General features: G+C 39.2%; 1 protein-coding gene across 1 annotated transcript; it reads left to right on the forward strand.

Annotated features, from left to right (window-relative positions):
• The first annotated feature begins 2778 nt into the window (after positions 1-2778).
• Positions 2779-7679, forward strand: LOC127962149 (uncharacterized). Its single transcript, XM_052561646.1, has one exon. The coding sequence runs from the start codon at positions 3900-3902 to the stop codon at positions 5712-5714; it is 1815 nt and encodes a 604-aa protein (XP_052417606.1). The 5' UTR covers positions 2779-3899; the 3' UTR covers positions 5715-7679.
• Positions 7680-19077: the final 11398 nt, after the last annotated feature.

The raw sequence follows: 19077 nt of genomic DNA on the forward strand, positions 1-19077 counted from the left end.
TTCCATTGCTTAACTCCATATTCATTTACGTGTAACCCACACATTTGACTATCATGTATAATCACTTTTTGTGTATGTCTTTTGATAACTATAGGATACCTAGTCATGTCTAGTATTGAAATAATCGCATTTTCTTGCTTGATGTTGTCCTGACAATCATTTATTTGTAAAATATATCATAATCATGTTATAGGAATCATGTCCAAAATTAGACCCTGTGAGGCAAGAACCACATGCTTGGTAAGATAAACAATGATTTATGATACCTCAGACTCAAGACCATATCTGATTGGTCAAGGCAACATTTGAGGGGTGGCCAACAAGGAAGTTTTAAATACTTTGGACCCCATTAAATCTCGCTTTTAGTTCTAGTCTAGCTGCTGCTATTAGCCATGTCGGCTTTTAGTTCCAGCCTTGCTCGTGCTATCAGTCATGCCTGCTCTTAGCTTTTAGCTTGTAGCTTTGCTACCTAGCTTTAGCTATAAGCATCTAGCCATGCGGTTAGTCGTCATTGTTCTTTGAGCGCGGTTCCAGCGTGCCTGCCTGCTGCTACTTATGCCACAATGAGAAGGAACACAACCTAGTCTCGTCAAACTTTATTTCTTTTCTTTTCCATTTGAGAGTTTCGTGTTCTGAGTTAAGTTTTGTAACGTCGAGTCTCCGACGCCTGACCTCGGATGCCCGTTCAACTTCAACCAGCGCACACGACTCTGCACTTTCAGCCAACGCCCAACAACCACGGGCTTCCCAAGACGTCACTTCACTACTGAACTTCCAGCCAATCAGCGACACCGGGATACCCCTTTCAACGGGAGTCCCTTTCACAGGAAACTAAGGCAACGTATCCCCAGATATTTATTGTGCTGGTGTATCTAATATAATTTTAGTCACATTGAGGAACTCAATGCAAGGGCTAATTACGTGATTGATGGTTGTTCATGTCTATGCAATTTAACGTATTGCTGTAAACTTGGGATTCCATATTTCCATTCTCCTAAACTCATCTTTCCTTAACTTTCGACCTTCCTACAACTTGTGTGAATGTGTGTGTGCGTGCGTTTATGTGTTAGATTAGTTTATATGTCTTAGATTTATCTAATAAAGCCTTATTCATATTGAAAAGAGAAGTATCTTGTGTTTTGTGCTTACAAGTTAATGTCTTAAACTGCCGATCTTGTTACTGTGCTAATTGATAGTGTTTTCACTATAGTTTGGATATTAGTATCCAGCGCAGATTTGATGTTAAACGGCTCGTTCACTGAACCGCAGGCGCGTCTCCGTGAACAGCCGTGAAACAGTGATTCTGTTCAAATTCCCTTTAAAATCTTAAATGATTCCCTTTGAGCTAAATTGACCTGTTTCCCTTACATTTATAATGGTGGAGAATGATTGCGGGCAGTTTAATCTAAATTGTGAGCATAAACCAAGTTATTTAATCTTTGATTTTGCTAAAGGAATGAAAGATGAGAAGCATGCGAGACCTGAGTATGTGTGTACGACGCGTGACGTAAGCAGCGCGCACCCTCCCGCTTGAATGAAAGGAGCTAGAGGAGACTTTAACTCGAGTCCGTCTCCCCTTTGTTAACAGCAGTAAGTGAACTTAAAAGTAAACATCTGAGATCGTACAATAAGGTAGAAATTGAGCGTGTTCCTCATTTGTGTAATGCCTTGTTTTATAGCTGATTTGATTTCACTGCGTGTTCCAGTGTCTCAAACGCTATCTCAGTCACTGTTTGCTGAACGGAGCTAAACTGTTAGTGTTTCAAAAGGGATATAAATCGGTGAATAAAGAATAGTTTTGAGCGGGTTCCTCAATCTATTTATCAAAGTCCCCGTATTCATATTTCATATAGTTTGATTGCCAGTGCGTGTTCCACTGCCGAATCAAATTTGATATTCGACTCCCCTAAGTTAACGTTAAACATTAGAGAACAATGTTTGCCCATTTGTATCCGTTCACAAAGTGAATGCAATCTCGCGTAACACTGCGTGTGTCCGAGAGTAATTTGAATGGGAGTGTTTTAAAAGCTTGATCAAGTAAATTTTAACTGTGTACCAACAGCGAAGGAAAACTTTTATGTTTGTGTCCAGAAAAACTGGCACGGAGAATCAAATTGCTGAGATTGATATAATAACTACAGCAGGAAGCTGCTATTTGAATTAAGATAAATTTAACTCTATGCAAACTGAGAGTTTAAGTGCCACATCGCAAAACCAACTGAAAGGCGGTGTTGTTATTTGTACAGTGTTGAAATGAGCCGACATTTCATGTAACATGCTTAACTGTATTTGCAACAATGCAACGATTCATGTGCTAATCCACTAGAATGTGTTTTGGTTGCCATAGTGACGACCGTGACCAGGAAGACTAACGTACTTCCGGAGCAACTCTGAACTGTGCACGCGCAGCGCACAAACTCCACGGTGTCGCTAAGCTAACGAAACCATTGCATTTACATTGAAGTCTATACTAAAGCCACTAGCCTCAAAGGTTAGCCGTTAGCATTACCATCCAGTGGTAGAATAATGTGTGTTTGGACAACGCTGACGTGATTTAACCATTTAAACATCTTAACTAACACTTGTTAGTCCCTTTCTTTTTATCGCTCTCTTTTCCCACTAGACCACTTATTTTCATTTTACTAGAAAGGGAAATACTGACTCACAATTATTAATTGTCAAATTGAAATTTAATTGAAACATTAAATTTATTTTGAATCATTTAAAATTTCCCTCTCAGATCATTTCATATGATCTTTATTTCTAGTATTCTCTTTTGGGTCTAATTATTTTAGGAATGAATAAGCCTTGAACTTTGGAAGTTAAGTAAACTTATTCTTCCTAATTTATTTATTACCCATCTGAATATATGCTATTCAGACCTTTACTTATTTGAATGCGTTTTACCCCTCTTCCTGTTTTGGTTATACACTTAACCACTATTGTTTTACGTATTGATTTCCTCTTTTTAATTTAATTTTTGCATAGTTTGCCCATTTATTAATTTTTTAATTTTCCTATTTCTTACCATTTCTTTTGTGTATCCTAGCCTGGGAACGACAAACCTGAGCCCTAAAAGGAGACATTGTTATCCCTCACTACGAGTTCAAATAAATTAGAAAGACAACTCTCTTTCACTTAAAGTTTATTTTGTTTGATAAGTTGTGCAGCAACTAACACAACGCTCTCCTTGTAGTTCAGATAACTGCTACTGAGACTTACCATCTCCGTCCTCTCTCTCCTTTACTTTCCTCTTCTCTTTTTACATTTGTAGGACATGTAAGAACCATCAATCAATTCTAAGTGAAGTAAATACACAATCGTGCCAAAGACGACGAATTATCCTTATGAATTTGATTGTAATCATCCTCTCATTTGTTCTTCCTAACCTCCCTACATTTGGAAACGCAATCCAAGTTTTAGCATCTCATCCAACGTTGAGATCAATTTAATAGAGATACGTGTTGAGCAACTGTCGCCTTCGCTGACTCCCTGGTGAGCGGTCCAACTGAAAGGTGTACGGTGTCAATCCTGTCAGACTAAGAAAAGAGATATCAGAATTATTATTGTATTCTTTTGTCCAAAGCAAGAAATATAATAATATTGTTTACGTTTTGATAACATTTAATTGGAAAAAATAATTGTCCTCATTTGAAAAACAGAAATTTTGCTTGTCATTTGAATTTGTTTTTCACCTCTGTCTCTCTTTTCCTCTTCCTCATTAGAGTGACAAAGTCTTCGCATCTCTAGTCTACTTAGACACCCTGAGACCAACACAGTCATCACCACATTTCACTAGTGGTTCACAATCACTGATACAACACTTAGTTGTCCCACCACACATAGGCTTTTACTCCACACAGATCTGTGTCAGTCTCTCTTCTCCCCAGCGTGCCAACATGCCGCAGACTGCAGACCCCATTGCCCATGGGGAAGATGTGAACATTTGGCTGAGAGGCATAACAGACAGCCTCACTCCAAAGACATTTGAACTGTTATTATTTTTAATAATAATCCTAATCCTGAGAAGATTCCTGACACAAGATTCAAGCCAGAACAACAACCACGAAGAGCTAGTCAAGATCACGAGCTCACTAAGCTATGCCTTCACAACCCAGCTGAAACTGAGCGACAAGCACATCACCCACCTTCAAGAGGAGCTGACACGTGCTCAACGTCGCATAGACAAGCTGGAAGTGAAAGTTCAAAATCAACTCAAAGCACCCAGCGAGAGGGAGCAGGATACAACAGAACAAGTTATGAAGCTCCAAGCAGCCCTGGCAGCAGCTCAGCTCGACCAGCAACATACAACGGCTGCTCAGAAAGACCTGGTAAACAGACTCCAGTATGCCGAACAGCTACTAGAGAAAGCCAAGATAGACATCAGAAACAAAAACTCTGAAATCAGTGCTTTGAAAGACCACCTTGAAAGGTACAGAACTGAAATGGACAATCTGACCCAACAACTAGACGATACCAACGATGAGCTCTACATGGTCAGAAAAGAGCTCCAAAATGCTTACAAGCACAAACTAGAGCCAAGAAAAGAGAAACATCTCTTAGCCTCATCACTGCTGAGCAGAGCAGAGTCCCACGTCCAAGAACTGGCATATGACGAAAGGAGCGAAGGGCCACAACCCAAAACCTCACCTGCCTTCGCCACACAACCCTTTCCTGCCAACGAAAGAAAACCTCCCGTCCAAGGCCTTGAAGCTGCACACGGGATGACCATCAAAGACCTCAACAAGCTGTCTAAAAACATCAGCAGGTTCAACCCGAACTCCACAGAGAGCCCCGACATCCAAGCTTATCTGCGAGATATCGAATTTCACCTGGAAGTGAGACCTCATGTGACTGACAGAGACTGGTTATACCTCCTTAGAGCCACGTCCAGTTCCGAGGTACAAAACTTTCTAGATCGACAGCCCAGTCAAACCAAGTCAAACTACCAGCGACTTCGTGAGGTCCTGATTAAAGAGTTTACAGACCCAGAGTCTGAACATGGACTGTTAACTGCCTTGGAAACCAAACAAGGTCGTCAAGAGACTCCACAAGCTTATTACAACCGACTCCGACAAGCCTACTTTGGTGCACACAACAGCCCTGACCTTGAAGAGGATGTGAACTTCAAAAGCCTCTTCCTAAGAAATCTGCACCCTGGAGTCAGTCACCATCTAGGTGTCATGGCCTGTCCGAACTCCATGACCATCCAACAGTTGCGTGACCTAACACAGAAGGCCTATAACAAGCAGAAGGTGGCCTCAAAGAAAGGTAGCAAAACCTCCACACTCTTGAACTCTGTCAACAAAGACTCAAGCCTTGCACTGGACGACACCCAGTGGCATCACAACACCAGAGTCTTCCATCAAGAGCACAGAGAACGTGACGCCCATATCCACGACCGCTTTCAGCCCAACTGCTGGAAAAATCCATGGGACCAGCCACGCTTCTCAAGAAACCAAAAGGATAAGAACATCTGGAAACCTAACCAGATATCCAAAGGTAATCAGCTGACTCATCCAAGAGCAACTCGTGTGGGTAAGCGACAACAAAACCCACCTCAGCACCACTCAGACATGCACAGTGCTGAGTATGCACAAGAACATAACCGCTTACCATTAGAAGACACGGAACAAGTCATGGAACAACTAAGAGAGTTCCTTCAAGACAATTTACATGCATGTGACCACAAATTTGAGTCATGCTCGCTGTGACCAGCGACAGAACGGAAGGCCGGTGATCACCTGGTGCACCACATCAGAGATGACAAGCACCTGTTCAACAACAACCCAGAATGAACAAGTCTTTCACGGCCAACTGTTGATGAAAAATCTGAGGTACTAAAGGACATCACCTCAGTCACTAACAAACTGTCAAATGAACTCCAACTCCAAGTTCCAAATTCCCTGTCTGTGCAACAGCAACCACCAGAGCACAGAAGGTCAGAAAGTCTGCTACAGCCAGAAGGCATCACAAGAAGAATGCAACATAGGAGACAAGTTTTGCAACTCAGCTTCACACAGCCATGCCAAACTGCCTCCGACTGTCTGCTAAAGAACTTCCTGCCTTGCTGGACTGACCCCTCATTAGACCATGGACACGCCCTCATCCAAGCCAAGGATGCTGAGAGCCAGTCTTAAGTGACATGCTAGAAAAAGGGGGAGACAACACAGACTTGAACAGATCTGACCACACATGCACTACACCAGTAATACACAACATTACCTACACCCAGAGGTAAACACATCTACTGATAACACAGTCAACAAACATATTCTTCCCACAGGTAGAATATCCAACTTTTAGTGTAACAAAGTTACACATACCCACCATGAAGAAACGTGCAGCCATCCTCACAATAGGTAGAACACCTGACACTAAGTTAAGGTTCACGACACACTAGCTGCACCTGACATCCTAGCTCAATAGTAGTTGTAACACATGCTAGGAAAACCCACAGCAGCCTTGTTTTGTTTTGTTCTTCTTTTACCTATCCTTCTCCTTCCCCTCTTTCCTGAGTAGGTGAAACGCCTAGACACCCTGCGAGGGTCGAAGGTCTGATATTAGGATTGACTCGCAACACCTAATATCCGCCAGCCACTCTAAACTGAATGGAAGCCAGAGAGCTCCATGCATGATAGGTCAATTCATTGAATTGAAAATGAAATTACTAGAAAACTAATGGTAAACATGTAAAGTAAGACAACCTAGAAGAACCAAACAAAGTTAACCACAAATTTGATTGATGAATCAAAATAAAAACAATTTCCAAGACGATCTAAACTATCCTCAATGTGCTAAACTACATTGACTAATTGAACTTAACCACGTGTACCTAAATAGCCTGATGCCTGCACCAGTACAGTAACTGTCATGGAGGTGTTGTCTTGCTGTTTGCTGTGTTTGTCTGCTTCTTCTGCCTTTGTTTCTCCAGCGATCGACGATGTCTTCACCTAAACACCTCGCCGATCGAAAGGGGGATATATGTAGCAGAAATGAGTCAAATCAGACAAATCAAAGAGTCTATCAGAGCTGTGTGCATTGAAACATGAGCTGAATTCCTCAGGAAGTCATAAATCAGTTCTAGTGCCACAAGAACCAAGCAAGATAACCAACCAACCAACTTGTTCACACAACAGCTTTCAAAATTAACACCAATAGAACAATTATTAACAATTTTAATTCGAAGAAGAGATTGTCAAATTTATTGTTCGTGATTGAAATGCAACGCTGGACATCACATGTAAACCCAGGAGATCAAGTTAAATACTTGCATTGACTTCCCCCCACCCAGAAGAACCAGACTGAAATTCCTAAGGGGGAAGGGCTTTAAACCTTTGTCTTCACAGAAAAGTCCTTTGCCAGAGAATGGCAAAGAAACCCTTTTTATACATTATATATGGACCAGAATGAACTCAAAAAAGACTTATGAATGAATCATTCCATTGCTTAACTCCATATTAATTTACGTGTAACCCACACATTTGACTATCATGTATAATCACTTTTTGTGTATGTCTTTTGATAACTATAGGATACCTAGTCATGTCTAGTATTGAAATAATCGCATTTTCTTGCTTGATGTTGTCCTGACAATCATTTATTTGTAAAATATATCATAATCATGTTATAGGAATCATGTCCAAAATTAGACCCTGTGAGGCAAGAACCACATGCTTGGTAAGATAAACAATGATTTATGATACCTCAGACTCAAGACCATATCTGATTGGTCAAGGCAACATTTGAGGGGTGGCCAACAAGGAAGTTTTAAATACTTTGGACCCCATTAAATCTCGCTTTTAGTTCTAGTCTAGCTGCTGCTATTAGCCATGTCGGCTTTTAGTTCCAGCCTTGCTCGTGCTATCAGTCATGCCTGCTCTTAGCTTTTAGCTTGTAGCTTTGCTACCTAGCTTTAGCTATAAGCATCTAGCCATGCGGTTAGTCGTCATTGTTCTTTGAGCGCGGTTCCAGCGTGCCTGCCTGCTGCTACTTATGCCACAATGAGAAGGAACACAACCTAGTCTCGTCAAACTTTATTTCTTTTCTTTTCCGTTTGAGAGTTTCGTGTTCTGAGTTAAGTTTTGTAACGTCGAGTCTCCGACGCCTGACCTCGGATGCCCGTTCAACTTCAACCAGCGCACACGACTCTGCACTTTCAGCCAACGCCCAACAACCACGGGCTTCCCAAGACGTCACTTCACTACTGAACTTCCAGCCAATCAGCGACACCGGGATACCCCTTTCAACGGGAGTCCCTTTCACAGGAAACTAAGGCAATGTATCCCCAGATATTTATTGTGCTGGTGTATCTAATATAATTTTAGTCACATTGAGGAACTCAATGCAAGGGCTAATTACGTGATTGATGGTTGTTCATGTCTATGCAATTTAACGTATTGCTGTAAACTTGGGATTCCATATTTCCATTCTCCTAAACTCATCTTTCCTTAACTTTCGACCTTCCTACAACTTGTGTGAATGTGTGTGTGCGTGCGTTTATGTGTTAGATTAGTTTATATGTCTTAGATTTATCTAATAAAGCCTTATTCATATTGAAAAGAGAAGTATCTTGTGTTTTGTGCTTACAAGTTAATGTCTTAAACTGCCGATCTTGTTACTGTGCTAATTGATAGTGTTTTCACTATAGTTTGGATATTAGTATCCAGCGCAGATTTGATGTTAAACGGCTCGTTCACTGAACCGCAGGCGCGTCTCCGTGAACAGCCATGAAACAGTGATTCTGTTCAAATTCCCTTTAAAATCTTAAATGATTCCCTTTGAGCTAAATTGACCTGTTTCCCTTACAACAGTGAAGGGAATTAGAAGCCCTGCAAAACTAAAGGATCTTCATCTTTTCAAGATTGCTTCTTACTTCACTTGGTTTACAGTTTATTTGCCTGTATCTGTCTGTCCACACACTGACAGTACTGAATGTGGTGTGGGGAGATGGCCTCAGGCATTCATTTCCCTGAGCCAGCATCCTCTCACTGCAAACCAATTTGTTGCGATTATATTTTTCCAGTGTTGACTTTTAAATTAGTTCTTGATGTGTGATGGGAGAGCACAACACTAAAGTGTGTGTGTGTGTGTGTGTGTGTAAATGTTTGTGTGATACACTCACAGGAGGGCACAAAGAGCGAGAAATTTATTCAAAAATGACAACACCAATGCTAGCTTCTTGCTTATCAGGAACATCTGGCAGTGTAGCACATTAAAGATTTCAGCACACTATAAGCTGGCTCCAGGCTCAAGGGAATTTCTCACTTTTGTGCCAAAGTAAGACATTGGACAGAAAAAAGAAGCAGATTATGAAATGTTAACTTTCCCCATAAATCGCCAAATTTGTTTGTTTTTATTTAAGCAGCAACATTGTGAAATTGCTGATAAAAATTGCAACCTCATTCTTGTGACCAAAAATTGTAAACAGAAAAATAAAATAAAATAAAATAAAGTAAAATAAAATATATTTTTTAAACACTTATCATCTATAACTGCAAGTTTTGCATAACCACAGGGGACAAATCTAGTTCATAAATAAGAATGTGTCAGCTACACCAATGAGAGTGCTGGTAGTATTTCTTATTTATTTTTTAATTACCTCCCTTTCCTATGTATACTTCTGTGTATGCATTTCATTATGTGTTATATATATATATATATATATATATATATATATATATATATATATATATATATATATATATATATATATATATATATATATAACTGTGCTATGTGGTATGGAGTGTAAAATAACCTCAGCCAAGCCAGAGTCCCCACTGTTGTAGGCTCTATTAGAGCTCAGATGGATCTCTCAACTCTGTCAAAAGTGCCATCATTACCCAGAAGCACTGTGTTAGTTGTATACTTGAAAAATAAGAAGTAGTGCTACATTTTTCTTTTGTGCACCTGTTATGTAAACTGTAACGGCCTTTGCTTGTCTGGTGTTTGTCTTTGTTTTCTCCATCCACAGAGAGAAGTCAAGTAGGCCAACATTGGGCAAGGACCACCAACTTAGGTTGGAAAAAGCTGCCTGACATGAAAAGCAACCTATGATGTCTGTAAAGTTTGTTCTTACCATATTCATCCATCTAAATCAAATAAACATTGAATATTGCAATGGTGTGCACATTGTAAACTGCCATTCAAAATAAGAGGCTTGTGATATACATCAGCATGGAGCATATATATTTCTTATTGTTTTTTACTTTGTTCCTTCTGTGTGTGTGTGTGTGTGTGTGTATGTGTGTGTGTGAGTGTGTGTGTGTGTGTGTGTGTGTGTGTGTGTGTGTGTGTGTGTGTGTGTGTGTGTGTGTGTGTATATATATATATATATATATATATATATATATATATATATATATATATATATATACCGACTACAGACTATAGACTTCACAGAATGAGACCTAAACTGAGCCAGTTTGACAAACTGTCTCTCTTTTTAGGGCTTTTTGTTCTGTTTAGATCTTAGATGTTTTTTTTTTTTGTTTTTTTTTTAATGTATATATTTATAGAAAATAACGGTGTTACTTCACTTGTATCTGACGACACAGTTGGAAATGGGAAAATGTGTTTTTGAGCGGGGCTTTAGGCCCCGTCCACACGGAGACGGAGCTTACCCCAATCCGATCTTTTTTTTCCTCGTCTCAAGAAATATCCGCGTCTACACGAAACCGCATAATGATGTAGTATATATGCCAGACCAGTATGTGGCGCTGTAATTCTGCCACAGAGATACACTAAAAACAGAGAAGAAGACTTGGACTATGCTCATAAACCTTGCGCGTGGTACACAAATGAACATGGAACAATACATTTATTAATCAGTGTTGATGTTAGTTAATAAAAAGACAATCGTTCAGTGTTTGTTCATGTTTTTGTTGCTGTTACGTGACATAGAGGTGTCTGACTAGGGGGGAGACGTGGGCTGATGACGTCATCGTTTCAGAAAATATACGGATTAGCCGTCCAGACGAAAACGCAAAGACGGCGTTTTCAAATTTATCCACTCTGGGACCCGGTGGAAATAGCGGTTTCACCTTATGATAACGTCAGATCCGTGTGGACGAAACGCCTATCCGATAAAAAATTGTGCGTATTCACAGACATGCGTCTCCGTGTGGACGGGGCCTTAGATCAGAGACCAGTACTGCCTTCTCAAAAGGAGAGATAAAAGACTACACTGGATTGGGTGAGGATGACACCTTTGACCACACATAATGCTCAAGGGGTCATGGTGGGAAGTTCCCACACAGTCTGTGGTCTATGGACCACAATCTTCTGTAATGTCTTGAATGTACTGATCATTCAGTACGATCACATTTTTGGTTTTCACAGGTAAAAGCATGTCATTACAATAGGAAATCCATGTGATTGGGAATTTCACATCAAAGTGAAACATTTTGCCACACATATTCTTTGTGTTGTCCAAGAGAAAGCCGCTTGGTTTGAAAGACGCTTTTATGCTTCATACGCCATTACACTATTAACAACAGACAATAAACTCTTTTTTTTGTTTGCAAAATGTATACTGTAAATCTTAACTCAATGACTTGAAATTAATTAATTACCTTAACCTGTTAACGGTCACTCACATTTTTGAACATAGACTTGAAAGTGCATGATCCAAACCTACATTTTTTAATTCAAGACTGAAAAGATTTTGTAACATGACTTTGATGTACCATTTTCATGATAATGCAATGTTTGATTTTAAAATAGGTTTCAAAGGAAGAATTTCATATATATATATAATATATATATTTTCTTTTTTTTACAAAAAAAGTCTTAGACCTTTCCAGCGATATATAGTTTGTCATAATTAGATTAGGATTTAATTGTAATATAGTGAAGTAAACGTTGGTGTCTTATATACTGGACTGGGTGACAGTTAACAGATTAAACAAGCTCTAAACGATGGCATGTATGCCGGAAAACACTCACTAAACAAAGGGTGACAGCTTTTTAGTGGTTATGAGCACTCTGCAAACTTTCTAGTCTATAAACCATTTTAAATTTAGAACTAAGTTTTTCATCCACACACGCTGAAAAGTTGCGTAAATCTTGCGTAAAACATCTGCATATTTATGCAGCATTCGCTCTCTAAGTACAGTGAGTGACATAGTGATAACCAAAAAAGCAATAGATGGGGGAAAAAAAATGTGAAAATGTACATTAAGACTAGAGCACCCTTACTAATTTCAGAAGCACACTCAGTAATTATATCTGGATCCTGGTTGATATGCTTTTATTGCAAAACTATATACAAAAACAACAAATAAAATAATAATAAATAAAATAACAGAATAAATGCATATTTACCACTTTAGCACTTAACTAAAATAAGTAGGATATTAATAAAATAAATAACTAGAGAAGGCTGACTATAATCAGCTTGCTTCCATTTAGTGAGATTAGCCTACTCCCCACCTGAATTATAAAAAAAGAAAACGCTCTTCTGGTCTTTAGTGATTGGAAGACAACATATGAGCATGTAGATGGATATCTCAAATATATGAGGGTAACAATAAACGTTAACAAGAGCGATTTTTGAAGGAGACGCACATAATGAAGCTAAAATTTTAATTATAAAGATATGTATTCACAGAGGAAAGCCTTACTACTATTAGTGCAGCAGGGAGACCATGCCAAATTAGACAAAAAAATTAAAGCTGTTGTGGTCACACCGAGACAGCGCTCGTGTTCATTGACATTAATATCCGTGGAATTGGAAAGCTACACCAATAACATGTATTTTAGCCCCCAGAATGTGATTTTTACTAGGGGACCTCCTCAAGACCCTGTTAGTTTGGGCTAGTTTTGGGTAGCAATTGGGAGGTTTTTCATGTTTGTATATAAAACATTGTTATTTATAATACAAAGACTGGGTTTTAGTAATATTTTTTAAGGGGAACTACCCTCAGATGGGGGTGGGGGGTGGGGTGGGGTGCCTTCCCGACCGACCCCCCAGGATTACCGCTTATGCTCCCGCAGAGTAGTTGCTATTTCAAAGAGCTACAGTAAACCAATGTGATTTGTACTAATCACACCAGATTTACCATTGGGAACACTTATAAAGGCCACTTCAAATGTAATTTACTGGTTTTGACAGTGAAAATTTTAATAAAATGTTTTATTAAATCTGGATTGATACTGAAAATCTAAACAAGCCAAGACAACTTAGCAATTGCACAATTTGCATTAAAGTAACTAAATGTAAGTTCTCCGGGAAGTCTTTCTAGAAGTGTAGGAGTATTGCTCTTATAGCTCTATCACTCTCAGGCTTTGCCTCTCTTGGTCAAGTTGACTTACCTGACCTGTGCCACCCCACCAGAACGTCGACAACTGATCCAACTTAAGGCTTCATGAATACCTTACTCCGAATCCTACAATAAACTGCATGGAGGGACTGTAATCTTGTTTCAGACATTCCAATAAGCCCTCCCAATGAACCCTAAATGTTTCTCCTTGGATCTGTGTTTTCAGGGCATTTTAAAAAGTATTCGTCTTAGAGGATTTATAGAATGAGAACACGGTATCCTGCTGAAGGGTGAAAAGTTTCCCACTCTCTCTCCTATCACTCTTTGCCACAATGATAAATTTTATTCTTTTATTTAGCTGAGACTGGAGAGGATGAGGAGCAATATCACTTTCCCCAAATGCATCTCCTAAATCAGTGACTTTTCAGTCTCTCTCACTTTCTCTCTCTATTCCCACGGGCGAAATTTGCAAAATCGGGTCATCCAGGACTTTTTTTTTCCCTTCACCACACTATTCTCCTTCATAGTGTACTTTTATTCATCCATCAAAAAGCCTTGTGTGCTCTCCCAGAGGAGTCTCCCACCCCAGTAATGTAAATTGGGATTTATTTATTTATTTTCCTTTATGAGATACATTTAAAATTCAAGCTCACCTCACTGGCCCTCCCCACCACCAAAGATGCATCCAACACACACCTCTTTTCCTCTTGTTTTATCAGACAGACAGGATTATCTGTTAGATGAGGTCAGGTGATTAGGGCAGATGGGGAGAGATAAAGAGGAGAGACCGGATTAGGTCAAGGGTAGGAGAGGTGTCTCTCTTAAAATGACCTCTGTCTTCCTTACTGTTTGTAAAAGAAAACCATATCTGTGTCTCAGTTAGTTTTCGTCTTTAAATTATTTATCTACTTGATTTATGTGTGTGATTTTATACTCCTATTATCTTTGCCCCTTGCCACTTACAGCAAATTCTTAATGATTTACATTCCAGCTTTTATTTTAGAGTCATAGCTTATCGACCAACTAAATATAAATTAAATAAAACTAAACAACTTAAAGGGTTAGTTCACACGACAATCAAAATTATGTTATTAATTACTCACCCTTATGTTGTTCCAAACCCGTGAGACCTCCATTCATCTTTCGGAAAACAGTTTAAGATATTTTAGATTTAGTCCGAGAGATCTCAGTCCCTCCATTGAAACTGTGTGTATGGTATACTGTCCATGTCCAGAAAGGTAAGAAAAACATCATCAAAGTAGTCCATGTGACATCAGAGGGTCATTTAGAATTTTTGAAGCATCGGAAATACATTTTGGTCCAAACATAGCAAAAACTACGACTTTATTCAGCATTGTCTTATCTTCCGGGTCTGTTGTGAGTGCGTTCACTGCAGTGTATGATATCCGGTTCACAAGTGAATCATTCGATGTAACCGGATCTTCTTGAACCAGTTCACCAAATCGAACTAAATCGTTTGAAGCGGTCCACATCTCCAAAAAAGCATTAATCCACAAATGACTTAAGCTGTTAACTTTTTTAATGTGGCTGACACTCCCTCTGAGTGAAAACAAACCATTATCCCAGAGTAATTAATTTACTCAAACAGTAGACTGACTGAACTGATGTGAAGAGAGAACTGAAGATGAACACTGAGCCGATCCAGATAACGAACAAAAGATTGACTCGTTCTCGAGTCAAGAACCGGTTCTGTCAGACGCGAGGAGCTGATGATACTGAGCTTGTGTGATTCAGCATGAAGCAGACCGACACACAGAGCGTCTCAACTGAACTCATTCTTTTGATGATTGATTCTGAACTGATTCTGTGCTAATGTTATGAGTGCAGGTAAACTAAAGGCTTGAATCAAGGGCAGTCATCACAAATAACGTCATTATGTCAAGCGCAAATGAACCGGATAACGGCTGAATCTAATTAAATCGAACTGTCCGAAAGAACTACTGGTGATCTGAAAACCGATGCAACTGGTTCTTGACTCGAGAACGAGTCAATCTTTTGTTCGTTATCTGGCTCGGCTCAGTGTTCATCTTCAGTTCTCTCTTCACAGCAGTTCAGTCAGTGTACTGTTTGAGTAAATTAATTACTCCAATATATTGGTTTGTTTTAACTCAGAGGGAGTGTCTGCCACCTTAAAAAAGTTAACAGCTTATTTGTTGATTAACGCTTGGAGATGCGAACCGTTTCAAATGATTCAGTTCGATTTAGTGAACTGGTACAAGAAGATCCGGTTACATCGAATGATTAGTTTGCGAACCGGATATCACTAAACAACAGTGTTTTGAAATCTCACAACAGACCAGGAAGATAAGACAATGCTGAATAAAGCCGTAGTTTTTTCTATTTTTGAACCAAAATGTATTTTCAATGCTTCAAAAAATTCTAATTGACACTCTGATGTCACATGGACTAATTTGAAAATGTTTTTCTTACCTTTCTGGACATGGACAGTATACCATGCACTGACTTTCGATGGAGGCACTGGGAGCTCTCTGACTAAATCTAAAATATCTTAAACTGTATTCCGAAGATGAACGGAGGTCTTATGGGTTTGGAACGACATAAGGGTGAGTTATTAATGACATAATTTTGATTATTGGGTGAACTAACCCTTTAATATAAAACTTAAGTGGATTTTTATTTTAACAGCCCTTTTATTTTCACTGATTATTTTAGACTTTTAGAAAATATTTTATATGTCAGAAAAAATATGCATCACCATATGCACAGTTGTGCTCATAAGTTTACATACCCCTAGCAGAATTAGCAAAATGTTAATAATTGATACAAAATAAGAGGGATCATGATTAGTAAGTTTTTATTTAGTATGGTCCTGAATAAGCTATTTCGCATAACATATGTTTGCATACACTTCACACCACCAAAAAATAACTGATATGTATAATTTCATTCAAAACTTTACATAACCTTGAATCTTAATACTATCTGTCATTTCCTGAATGATCCATAACTGTTTTTATATTTTGTGATAGTTGTTCAGGAGTCCCTCGTTCATCCTGAAAATCTCAATTGCCTGCTCTTCTTTAGAAACATCCTCCAGTTACTGCCCATTCTTTGTTTTCCAAAATTATCTGCATATTTGAACCTTTTCCAAAATTGACTATGATTTTGAAATCCATCTTATAGCATGAGGACAATTGAGGAACTCATACATAACTATTACAAAATGTGAAAACGTACTGATGCTTAAGAATGCCACACAATAGCATTAAGAGATGGGGATTTCAACTTTATTTATTTTTTTAATTGGATGATCAGTATTTTATTTATTTATTTTATTGTACTTATTTTGTGTTCTGGTAAAAATGCAAGTATCTAAAAAAAAATAATAAAAAAAAAATAATAATAATAATAATAATAATAATAATAATGACACTACTACTTCTACTAATACTATTACTACTACTACTACTACTACTACTAATAATAATAATAATAATAATAAAACATTTAACAAAACCCACCAATTCACGATGTCAACAAATTAGAATACTTAATTTTTAATATTTTAATTTACTGTACATGTAGTCAATACTTGGTAGGGGCTCATTTTGCTTTAGTTACTGTCTCAATTCAATGTGGCATGGAGGTGATCAGTTTGTGGCACTGCTGAGGTGGTATGGAAGCCCAGGTTTCTTTGACAGTGCAAATGAAATCACAATGTTCAAAAAGCTGTTCAGCTGGTAAACAGGTGCAGGGACTTTGTTTTTCACACCAAGTACAGCAGCAGATGACATTGTACCCCAAATCATCACAGACTGTGGAAACTTAACACTGGACTTCAAGCAACTTGGGCTATGAGTTTTTCCACTCTTGAAATGAAATGAAATACAAAACTTGCTCTCATCTGAAAAGAGGACTTTGGAACACAGTGGATGAGGGGTGGCTTAACAAGAGGAATACGACAACTGAAGTCCAATTCCTTGACACGTCTGTGTGTGGTGGCTCTTGATGCCTTGACCCAAGCCTCAGTCCATTCCTTGTGAATTTTCACTCAAATTCTTGAATTGATTTTGCTTGACAATCCTCGTAAGGCTGCGGTTCTTTTGGTTGGTCATACATCTTTTTCTTCCACACTTTTTCCTTCCATTCAACTCTCTGTTAACATGCTTGGATACAGCACTCTGTGAACAGCCAGCTTATTGGCAATGATTGTTTTTTTTTTTTGTTTTTTTTACTTACACTGCTTGTGAAGGGTTTCAATGATTGTCAGAGACCATTTGGAAGGCTCAGGAAACCTTTGTAGGTGTTTTGAGTTGATTAGCAGATTGGCATGTCATCGTATTCTAATTTGTTGAGATCATGAATTGATGGGTTTTTGTTAAATGTGTGGCAAAATCGTCACAATTAAAATAAACAAACACTTAGACTACTTCAGTAGTTCAGTAGTACAAACTGATAAGCTGGTGTGGAATGGACCCGTAGGCATTTGCGAGACACAGCCAGACCACATGGAGTTCTGATTTACTGCACTTGGCTGACTGAATCTGTTCCTGAATCATTGCAGAATGCTCTACTCAGCCTGGAAATCCTGGAATGTCTGCCTTCTGGTAACCGGAGTCAGTGTGTTTTTGTTTTGTTTTGTTTTTTTGCCTGGAGGCAACTGGTCATTCTCTTTCCCATTAATGAAAAGAAGATCTTCTCTTCCAAGTTCAGAAAGGCAATGACTCTATATAAATAAACAAAATAAGAAGAATTTATACATCATTATACTGTTTAAAAGTTTACATCCCCTGGATCTTAAGACATTGTTTGCCTTCTTGAGCATCAGTAAATGCTTTCACATTTTATAATAGTTATGCATGAGTCCCTTAGCTGTCCTCAGTGATCAAATATGGATCTAAAATGTATACAGTCAATTTTAAAAAGGGTTTACATATGCAAACGATGCTGCAAAACCAAAGAATGTGCAGTAGCTGGAGGATTTTTTCTGAAGAACAACATGCATTGAACTGCTCAAGACCAACTAGGGACTCATGGACAACTAACACAAAATGAGACCCCTACAGTGGTGGTTCAAGACCAAGGGATTTTCCCCGAGGGGCAATCCACTTCAAACTATCAAGAACACATGACAACAAACCTTGGTTCTTGAATAAGGTGCCGGTGCTGTGTAATACTAGCAACAGATGCACCCCTCACTGGTTGGGGTGTGGTCATGAGTGGCCACCCTGCCCATGGTTTGTGGAGTGGTCACAATCTGACATGCCATATCAATTGTCTAGAGATGCTAGCAGTTTATCGTGCACTGAAGCACTTCCTCCCAGACCTAAGGGGTCACCATGTGTTGGTGTGCACCGACGACACGTTGGTGGTCCCTTATATAAACCAACAGGGAGGTCTGGGTTCACACCCCTTGTACAAGCTGGTGCACCATATCCTTGTGTGGTCCCAGGGAAAACTCCTCTCATTAAGAGCAGTATATATTCCTGGTAAACTAAATATGGGAGCAGACATACTGTCGAGGCAGGGGCCGAGGCCCGGGGAATGGAAACTTCACCCCGAGGTGGTGAAGCAGATATGGATAATTTTTGGCAGAGCTCAAGTAGATCTCTTTGCGACTCAAAAGACATCACAATGTCCCCTTTGGTTCTCTCTAGTTCATCCAGCTCCTCTGGGACTGGACGCTATGGTACAGACCTGGCCGAGGCTTCGTTTGTATGCCATAACCCCCTATTGCTCTGCTCCCGGGAGTTCTGGCGAGAGTACGCCGGGACGGGGTCCATCTGTTGTTAGTAGCCCTGTTCTGGCCGGGCCGAGTATGGTTCGCAGA

The sequence above is a fragment of the Carassius gibelio genome, chromosome B7, assembly GCF_023724105.1.
Source record: "Carassius gibelio isolate Cgi1373 ecotype wild population from Czech Republic chromosome B7, carGib1.2-hapl.c, whole genome shotgun sequence".
NCBI classification, from domain to species: Eukaryota; Metazoa; Chordata; class Actinopteri; order Cypriniformes; family Cyprinidae; genus Carassius; species Carassius gibelio.

Coding starts and splice junctions, on each gene's coding strand:
- LOC127962149 (XM_052561646.1), top strand. CDS start 3,900: ATGCCGCAGACTGCAGACCCCATTGCCCATGGGGAAGATGTGAACATT.